The 10,443-nt window shown below is 33.3% G+C and overlaps 1 protein-coding gene across 1 annotated transcript; it reads right to left on the bottom strand.

The window, feature by feature from the left end:
• Positions 1 to 4,090: 4,090 nt before the first annotated feature.
• On the bottom strand, positions 4,091 to 9,387 carry LOC110776421 (transcription factor E2FB). Its single transcript, XM_021980985.2, has 14 exons — positions 9,064 to 9,387; positions 7,670 to 7,862; positions 7,507 to 7,554; positions 7,283 to 7,368; positions 7,117 to 7,211; positions 6,933 to 6,987; positions 6,758 to 6,810; positions 6,622 to 6,672; positions 6,452 to 6,500; positions 6,259 to 6,324; positions 6,088 to 6,164; positions 5,446 to 5,662; positions 5,168 to 5,234; positions 4,091 to 4,945 (listed from the first exon to the last, which is right to left on the bottom strand). Exons 1-14 carry the CDS (start codon positions 9,238 to 9,240, stop codon positions 4,797 to 4,799), a joined length of 1,383 nt encoding a protein of 460 aa, XP_021836677.2. The 5' UTR covers positions 9,241 to 9,387; the 3' UTR covers positions 4,091 to 4,796.
• Positions 9,388 to 10,443: the final 1,056 nt, after the last annotated feature.

Genomic DNA, 10,443 nt, shown 5'->3' on the forward strand with positions numbered 1-10,443 from the left:
GAAAATAATCGAACAAAACCTAGAAATTTGGGCTAAATTTTGAAAAGCATAGAGAGAAAATGAAGAGAGAGAAAATGAAAGAGAATGAACAGAATGTAGATCTGAAATTTTGAAAAATAAAAAAGTTTAAAGCGTATATAAAGTAGGGGCTAGACACAAATCGCATTAAAACTCTTCAAAACACATAGTAACTCTTTAAAACACATAGTTACTGTAATACGCATATAGTTACTATTTAAAATTACAAAATAACTGTCACGTGACAGTTACATATGTTACCCATAAAAATTACTCCGTTGCCCTGGTCCACGCTAAGTTAGCATGGACCAGGTTTATATTAGTGTAAATAATAAAACCGACTAAGTGTATTAACTCTCTAAAACAAAATAAACAATCTATCTATATATTATACTAAAAGAGAGGAAATCAATGTGGTGATGACAAATGTCACTCATTGATTGGCCTCTCTTTTAGAAATAAAAAAATTATAAAAATTAAAACATTCTATAGTTATTTTGTTAACTTTCATCTCATAAGAATATTTGATTCTATTTTCCTTTAAAAAAAAAAATCACTCTATACATGGGAAATATTGTGTAAATTATCTTTTCTATACTTTCATAACAAATATAACCAATTTAAGATTATCTTTTTATAAAAGGAAACATTACTATTGTATAGACATTTAGGCAACGATATAAAATCTCGATTTAGGTAGTACATCATATAAATAAAGAAATACGGAAACTCATTCGTTAAAATGTATACTAATTTATTTATAATATATTCAGTATCGATTAGAAAATTCTTATTTTAACACAATTAAATGACACATAAAAATATGATCAATTAGTACAAAAGATGTATTTATTTCATCAAAATAAACCAACACATACTTAATCATTCCTATAATAGTATATCAAGCTAGCTAAATAAGGTAAAACAAAATTGAATTGAAATATATAGCTAAGTCTAAAAAATAACTTAAATTTTTAAAATATATATTACCATTTTACTTAGGCATGTACTATGTATTCTACTAATGTTTTAATTTCTAGCACCATTAAAAATTCGTGAACTTTTTATCTTACAAAAGTATGTACTCTTGATTTATTAATTTAATAACCATTTCCTAATTATATACAACGAACGTTTTATAGACAAATTTATCAAAAGTTGGTGGGAAAATTTGCACAAGGAAGTGTCACGTGTCACTCCTGGTGTTTGTTTTAGTATAATGTAATAAACATTATACTACGAATAATTAATCCATTATATGGAGTACGTAGTAGTATTTTTATAAAAATTTAAGAGTAGTCTATTGATTTGTACTTACATAATTAAAATACAAATAAATAAGAGAATCAACCAAGTCTGAATAAGATTATAAGAGTGTATAAAAAAATTACTATAGTACTCTATAATATTTAAACAACTAAATTCGATAAATATAACCGCCAATTATTTTACTATTTTAATGTAGTATATTTAGAAACTAATTTCAATAATTATCACCGTCGTTGATAGTAATTATGTAACTTTCTTAAACATGAGTAAAAACTTGCGTAATCTAATCTATTTACTACTCTATTGCGCAATAATTAATATATTTCATATATATTTTTTCTAAAATCTTCTAATTACTTATGGTAATAATCGATCATACTACGAACTACGTACTTATTTATTTATGTCAATAAATTTCTTAATTTAAATATATATATATCTATATACTCCCTCTGTTTTTAAATATTAGTCATCTTTTGACTTTTTCACCCGTTTCAACTCAATATTTAAACGTAAATATCTCCAAATACGTATGTTAAAAAAGTATAAAATTTTGATATTGTACTAACCAAACATTGAGAAGAACAAAATAAAATATCATATAAATATGTTTTGAAATACGTATTGGAAATAAATTAGAAGATTTTCTTCGATTGTGAATAGTTAAAAGATTACAGATATGACTAATATTCGAGAACGGAAGGAGTACTCCATATATTATAATAAAAGAGAAGTAAATCGACGTGGTGGTGAAAATGTCACTCTCTAATTTTCCTCTCTTATAACGTGAATAGCCGAATATCATGTTTTGTTTAGAAATTGTGTCATACTACGTATAATGGATGTGAATAATGTATAATGAACGTTTACCTTTGATCGTTTACTATTTGTAATCCAAAGAAATTTTTTTGCATGAAATTTATGATAACCGATCGACATAGAAAATCTTATTATAGTTGAACATGTACTATCAATTAAATTATTATAATACTATCAACTTTTTAAGAATTTGTGTCATATAATAATCAGGATATGCATAACAAACGATAACTCTTGATTTAATATATTTGACAAGGTTGTTTCAAACATTTTATAGGCCCGATGTTGACTAACAAAATGAGATCCCTAGCCACATACTTTTTCATGACGGGCCCTGACCTATACTTAATCTTAAATATCAAAAACAAAATTTGCCACATTCTCATTATCGTAATACTTTTATACGAAGCACGGATAATAATTTATCCGCTCATATTATTGAACTCTTAAGGGCATATTGATTATAATTAACTAATCGTAATCAATTATTTCCAAAATCATAAGACTTAGATGATTAACTTTACTTATTATTAATATGTTTGCAATAAAAAATATATTTTATATCTTAATGTAAATGATTGCAATGTCACATTAAAATTTTGTGCAAAATTAAATTTTTATATGTAAATGGTGCATCCCAATTGATGATGGCGCGAGTTTCAATTTTAGATTGGGCTGACTAAAAAGATAAACGTAGATGATTGCCTAATGTTGACCAATGCTGACTAACAAATAGAGATTTGTTGTTGGCAGACGGGTATAAGGATAACATGTACACACTTTACTGATGGGGCGAGTTTGAATTGATTTGACTTGGGAACACTCACCCAATCTTAATTATTTATGTCACTTTTAAATATATTTGTTTTATCAATATTATAGCTAATACAATCAATTAAAATACTTTGTAATAAACTAATGTCAATACATTTAAAGTTAGTTGGAAGAAAAAGTTGATTGTTTATCGAATATAGGGATGTCAGATTGTTAGTGGGACGAATCTTTTGGAAGATCCCCCCGTAGATCCTCTCCAAGTGGGCAGGGATGGAGGAGAATTTGGTGGGTGGTGGGGGGTAAAAATGTATACGGCGTGGTTGACGGGGCAAAAATGAATTTTAAAATTGGACCCGCCTGCGTCTCTAATCTTTCATTTAATTGATTATGAATATATTAAATAAAATTTACTACTAACTTATATATTATATGTTTTTTTATTTACTCAATGTAATTACTCTAATTAGACAAACAAATTGTCAAATAATCTAGAATAGAGTTGTAAAATTCAAAACTCCTTTACCAAAGTTTAGTCTAGGTGTGGGTTTGAGGCGGGTGTAGATACACGCGAGGGGGGTGATGAAGAGGGGATGAATTTTATTTTAATTTGTACCTCTCGAGACGGGGATTGAGAGGGGTGGGTATCGTTCCATCGTGGATGGAAAATGATGGGTATGAGAACTTTAGGGGGGCACGAGTGTGCAGGCCCCGCTTCTCCTAAAAGTCATCTTTAACTTAGTAAAGTAAATGGTGTAGGTAGTTGTTAAGAGATCAGGTAATGAAGTTGATTGGGATATTTTGTGAGTATTAAGTGCGCATTACTATCGAAGTAAAGAGTGATGAGATAACTTATGATTGACACAAGTGGTGAATGAGAATGAAAATAATTTTATCTATGTACTCTAATTTGTTTTAGTTGGTTTGATAAATGAGCAATGACAAACTTATCAGTAACTAATTTTAATTTGGAAAATATATATAATCTCTATTTTGTTATAATTTCCTAACATATTTCATACAAATTTATGTATAGATTATAAAAACCGTGCATCGCACGGGTACTATACTAGTTGTTCAACTAATCATTGTTAAAAGTCATTTCGGCAATGCAAAATATGATTAAAAAAAAGAATTTAAAAGAAAAAAAATTAGAAAGGAAAATGTGTGAGTTTTTCTAGAACAAAAAATTAAAAAAGCGGGAGAAATGAGGTAAAACAAACAACCAATCCATATGGGGTGCATTATTTTCCAAGTAGACTGTAACAACTAACAAACAACATTCGGCGCCAAGTTTAGGGTATTTGGTTTGTCAGTTAATAACTGGCTCGGGCTTCTCTGTTTCCTGCTGAGTGTCGAGCATGGTACAAATAATCTATACTTGTTTGCTTGGGCCAGCAAAGCCCCAATCTTAATTCTTAACAGATAAATAAAAAGAAGTTTATTAAAAGCATGTTCATGTTCTGAATTCTAAAACTTTCTTAGTTGCATGACAGAGCTCCTAGTTTGCAGCTCTAATCTGAAATTAGTATCAGCCGTAACTAAAATCAACACTTGGTTAGTCAATAGTCGAGTATGATGATGATGACTGATGAGGTGTCTACTCAAAGTTCCAACTACAACTACAGACTCACAACAGCTGAAGATACTTACCGTTGTCTATTTGTCGTTACAGCAATCATCCTAACTGGCCACAACTGAAGAACAACCACACTCTTTCTGTCATCTCACTTTACCAACTGAAGGAGTGTCTAATCTGTGTATCCAATATCTTGCAAAATTCTGTATGTTTCATCATCCCAATATCCAATCAAAATTTTGAGCAGAGAATGAAAGGCAGTTTGGTTGGGATTAAGCAATAGCCAATCAAATTTTTGAGCGGACACCCAAAAGAGCTTGCAACTCTACATCCACAGCTTTTATCTCCCAGTTGAGTCCACAATTGCTGGAATCACCACCGCTGCACAGGGTGATAATGATAGGGGGCCTTGTGGCTGTTGCTGTGTGTGGATATCACCCACAGCATAGTCTTCAGGAACAATTCCCAATTCATCCCAATCAACTCCAGCTATGTTGGGTCAAGGAATCCAGTTACAAGCTTCTGAAAAAACTTGATGATACCAGATGAATAACAGAGTAGTTTTCACTTCAAATCCATTTTATCTGTTAGGATTCTGTGTTTTATACCCTTTGCTAATTCTTGTTTGTTTGTTTGTGTGTGTTGGGGGTTAAAGATTGGGGGTTGATAAATAAGCTGAATTTTACCGAGGTGACAAATTTGAAAGGATACATTCTGCTCCCCACATGTCAGTGATGCTAACATCAGCATCTGATAGCAACCAGTAATCTGCATCATTCTGTGACCAAAAAATAAGGGGTACATGTTAAAAGAATGCTAAAGGTAATTATCAGCAAGAATGGTGAAAGGGTGGGTGGGGGGATCAAATCCATAATACTCCGTAATTGGACATTTGGACTTGCTAATACCATAACCAAGTAAATCTTATACCATAGCAGTTCAAAATTTTGTTTGTTAAAACGACCAATAAGCTCAAAGTTTGAACCTACATAAACTTCAGGTAATATCTTCATGATTCCACTCAAGTCCTGTGGGGCATTGCCATCTGAGCTCATCCTGTGGGCTTCCTGTCCATTCAGTTCTATCTTATTGAGATTACTTTCATTCTCTGCCATGTCATTTGGTAGATTATCACAGCCTGAGGTACTTGGTAGGCTTTGTATTGTCTCAGCACCATTGGTCTCCTCGACCTTCTCCTCAAATTGACTGAGAATGGGCAAAAATAGAAAACTAATTCAAAGATGTGGAGATTGAGATTAAGGCATATAAGACGAAACAAAATAAACATGGAGAGGGGAGAGAAGGCCAAGATGAAACCAAAACCAGAGACCTCCCTTTGCATCCTTCTTGACCAAAAAAATTTAGAAGCCGCAAGCTGACAAGTACTTGTGATGTCTATTTTGCATGCTAGGTTAATAACATTGGTGAAAGTCCAAAGTATAAAGAGAGACAATATTGATAGAGGAGCTGCAGCTATACGCCTATACTTAAGGACGTTAATTGAGCATGAATTACATGCTGGAATATATTCCGGAAGCAGGTTAAAATCTCTCCATTAGTGATTGCTAATTTGGCTTAATTGAATAATGAAAGATGGCAGAGAACAGAGGCCAAGATAGAGGAAATTATACCTGACAAGGTACACATCAATAGGACCCATAGTGCTCCTAAGAACTATTCTGTATCTTCTTTGAGGATAATCAACGGCCTAAAACATACAATGCATAGGAAGCGAGTACCTCAGATTCATACCAAATGAAATTATCAACTACCATATTGTTGTTAGACTCATATGAACATACCTCATCTGGTTCTGGAACCTCCAAAGTTGTGCCATGAGGAGCTTTAATTGCTATCAAGGTTTCATCCTGTCATAACCATAAATCAGTAGTTACAATATCAGCAAGCAATCGTTTAGGATTATGAGGAATTACAGCTGTGAAGAAACTTGGAGGAAGTTGATGCGTGAGTGATAGGAGAAACCAAAGACCATACCTGAAAACAAGGCAAGGCCTTCATATCTTCTTCACTTACAAACAGCCACCTGAAAGAAGTCATAAGAAAACTATGAGCATCCAAAGAAATAAATCCTTGCTCATATGTCAAACAGAAACAAATTTTAGGGGTAGGAACCACAGGGGTGGAGAAACAACAAGAAAGCCTACTTTTGATTATTGTTATCTTCAGTAATGCCTCTCAATCTTTCTTGAATTTCTCTGCAACAGTTTGAAGAATCAGCACTAATTTGAAAGAGTAGGGCAACGTGACAAGGAATCTAAAGAAGACTCATAAATAAATAACCTTATCCGGTCATCTAAGTTGCGCTCTTCCATTGAGAGGTTTTCAATATCTTCCTGCATAATTGGGAGAAGCATGCGCGAAATCAACATTGACAAAGGTTTTATTCAGTTATGTTGAAACATAAAAGGAAGATCAATTTTAGAAATGAGTAGTTGCATAATTTAAGTTGGTGTACCTGTAGGCTAGCAACACCATGGTCAACTTCACCTGGCCTTGAAACATTAGGTCCCCTGATCAATTGATCAAAATTCTTCGTTATAAAAAAGAATACTATTGACTGAGTTCACTAAATTAAGAATCATAACCAAGAGAAAAAGACAAGTTAAAATAACAGTGTTTGAGTCGTCACTAATGCGTACTTCCATTGTATTCCGTTCTTCAGCTTTTCTATCAGACCGATGCCCTCTAGAACATTGGTTATATCATAAATCCGCCTCTTTTGTCTATTCTGGACCTGAAACTCACAAAGATGAATTATAAGGCTGTTACTGAAAGAGAAAACCAAGAGCATATTTCAAACATTACCTCTAAGGTTTGAGCAGTTTCTTTCAAATCAAGGATCCCATCTTTAGCTTGTTCAATTAAATTTATGAACTTCTTTGTTAACAGTACTGTGATAACAAGAAAATTGTATCATCAGTTGATCGATTCAAAATCAGAAGTTCTAAAAAATATTTTGTGTGTATGATCAAGTTTGATGACAACTCTGCTTGGTGTACAGAAATATAAAAATGAAGTAAATTAGTTACCAAGAGAGCGACCAGAGCGAGAAGGAGTAAGGTTTTCAACTGGTGAACCTGCAAGTAGATGTCAACTGATATAAAACATTCTGCAGAAAACTATCTTAAATTCTAAATAACAGAACCTTCATGTGATGCCCTATTGCATAGAAGCCCAAACATGAATGCTCACCAACTATTGACAGGGGAGTCTGAGGATGGACTATGTCACATGAAGTATCCCTTGAAGCTCGTTGTCCCTTTCCGCCCTTTCCAGATATAGGTGTCTGAAAAGAGCTGTTATCCACTTCTCTGCACCCCTGGCTGATTGTTCTATAAGTAGACTCGGTGTTATGATCAGCTGGTTTATTCTTCCGCTTCTTTGGCTGATAAACATCAAATCCATACACTCAAAAGTAAGCAGATTATGTAAGGAAGTTAAGTTAAAAAAACAAATTTACCATGTAACACTTGCAAAGTTTTAAACCCAAAATGAATTGGTGTCTTCTACAATGCAAAACCTTATGTACATTTTCATGATAAAACCATTAAATAATGCACCTCTAAAGTGTCCCACTTAAAATGGATATTTGTAGCTTGTTTGGCACTGCAAAAAAACATGGACAGCACACGAACACCAATTTTATTCTACTTACTAACTAGAAGGCAACAAGGAAATGGAGAATTGCGCATTTGCAAACTAATTACAGCATTATTTATGACTAATTTGGTGAATGTAACACCCTCTAGTAAGACTAAAAGGCACGTGTAATGACATCAAAAAAGCACCTAGCTGAATGCTAACATCAGCATTTTTTTCAAAAGTTGCAGTCTTCATGATTTAATTTCACATAAAGCTATGCATCACTGATTTACTATCAAGATGCAGTGTTCTCTACCACAATCAAGCTTTAATTTGCTAATCATGAGTAACATGACTGAAGATCAACAACAAATGCACATTAATATTGAAGAAGCAACTAATTATTTGGTGCACTACAGCCAAGTATCAAGTAGGTAAAACAGCATAATTTCCTTCAGCTAAAACACTGAACCCCTGTTAGCAAGGTACGTAGTAGTAATTCAATGCGGCTGAGGAACTAAACAATTGGAAGCAATGAAAGTGGCTGCTGGAGTAATTGAGAAGCAATAGTAGGGTAGACACAAAATCAAGTAATCAACAACCCAATTTTTATAATGTACTACAGAATTGAAGCAGTTAGATTAAGCAACCAACGAATTCAATCAAATCAATTAAAGAGAAAAGATGAAAGATATTGAATTGAAGAAATGCATCGCCTAATTTAATCAAAATTTTCAATCGGCTGGCATAATCCGTAAAGACGGTGTCAATAAACCTCAAGTTAAAACAAAGAGTTGCTAAATTAAACACAAAATCCATCATTAATGATGCAATTAAGAGCAGAAACTAGCAAAATATAAACCAAAAATAACTCCCAAAGATAAGATCCCCAATTCAATAACTCCAAAAACAAAGACAATTAAGAGCATATATAAAAACCACAACAGTGAATTGGGAAAAGAAAAAGGAGAGGGTAAATCCAAATTAGGAAAGTAGAAACTAACAGGAGTCTTAACGACGATGGAATCGGGGATAGGAAGGTGGGGTGCACGATGATCGGAAAAGGAGTAATACTCTCCAGGTGAGGCTGCAAAAGGCGGCTTCATCCGCGCCAATAATACCACCTCCCGTTTCTGAGGAGCTGCTTGCTGCCGATCATTGCTCGCACTCGGTGTTGTCATCTCAAGAAAAGCGGAGACGGCGGCGGTGTAATAGGGTGTTAGTGTTCGAATTGGTGGTTGAAAGCTGAGAAATGAGAATGGAGAATGGCTTGGGCTGGGGTTGGGGTGAGGGTGGGGGGAGAAAACAAGGGAGGGAAGGAGGGAATTTGGTTCGGATTTTAGATGTGGAGGGAAGCGTACTTTGCAACTGCCCCCACACTATTTTTTTTTTCTTTTTCTTTTTCTTTTACATTCCTATCATTTTTCTTTCTAAATTAAATCAACTACAAATCTCATTACACTGACAAAGTGATTAACAAGTTTAATGAAACAAATTGTTCTCGTGATTATAGTCTCATGGATCCTAGTATTACACTAGTTTGGTACTCCTATTTTCCAAATTGGAGTATGCAAGTTTGATAGTAGTTTGATGTATGTTATGGCAAGCACTCGACCATATATTGTTTTTATCGTATACAAGTTAACTAGGTATTTTAGGAATTCTAGTATGTTTCATTGGAAAGCATTAAGGCGCGTGCAAAAGTTTTTGAAGAAACTATAGATTATAGTTTGACATATGCGTGAGATCCTTCAATTTAGAAAGATATTTTAGTTTCTCGTTCGGATGACCAAATTTATAGTTAATGTACTGCTAATTGTGAGATAACAAGACCCCTTTTTTCATAAACTTCGAGCCAGATCCCTCTTTTGGAAAAGACTTAACTTATTTCTATAAAGCTCTTGGAGCTTTTGATATGAAAAGAATTATTGGTGTATTGATCATACGATTCAATCTCGTCCAGACAAATTAAAAAAGCATCATAACGAAAGAAGATCTCCCAACATGCTCAAGAACCGAGAGTTGCAGCGAAACTTTTATTTACCCGTTTACCCGCTAAAGCTATGTCGGTTCCAAACCTGGTATTATTTTTTGTATTCAGTTTTCTGTTTTTTATAAAACCAAAATATGAAACCACAAAAGGTAGTTTCCAGTTTTCAAAATCAAAATAATTACCATAGGTATGGCCTATTTAAGTTCACAAGATTTGATCTAAATCATCCTTAACTTTTAAAACCAAAAACCCAAAAATTTAAAACTAATTAACCGTCGAACCAGCCAAAAAATCAACTTCTTACCACATACTTCCTCTGTTCTTTTTTAAAATGATACGGAGTACTATTATTTAGGCACGTTTGTCAATAGACGATTTCAAACATTAATAG

This window comes from Spinacia oleracea, chromosome 5, assembly GCF_020520425.1.
Source record: "Spinacia oleracea cultivar Varoflay chromosome 5, BTI_SOV_V1, whole genome shotgun sequence".
NCBI classification, from domain to species: domain Eukaryota; kingdom Viridiplantae; phylum Streptophyta; class Magnoliopsida; order Caryophyllales; family Amaranthaceae; genus Spinacia; species Spinacia oleracea.

Bases quoted from the DNA above. Each gene is read 5' to 3' on its own strand.
- LOC110776421 (XM_021980985.2), bottom strand. From the start codon at position 9,240: ATGACAACACCGAGTGCGAGCAATGATCGGCAGCAAGCAGCTCCTCAG. The intron at 6,811-6,932 runs GTACACCAACTT...CCAATTATGCAG, and splicing joins ATGGTGTTGCTAGCCTACAG to GAAGATATTGAAAACCTCTC. The intron at 6,673-6,757 runs GTTATTTATTTA...AAACTGTTGCAG, and splicing joins AACTTAGATGACCGGATAAG to AGAAATTCAAGAAAGATTGA.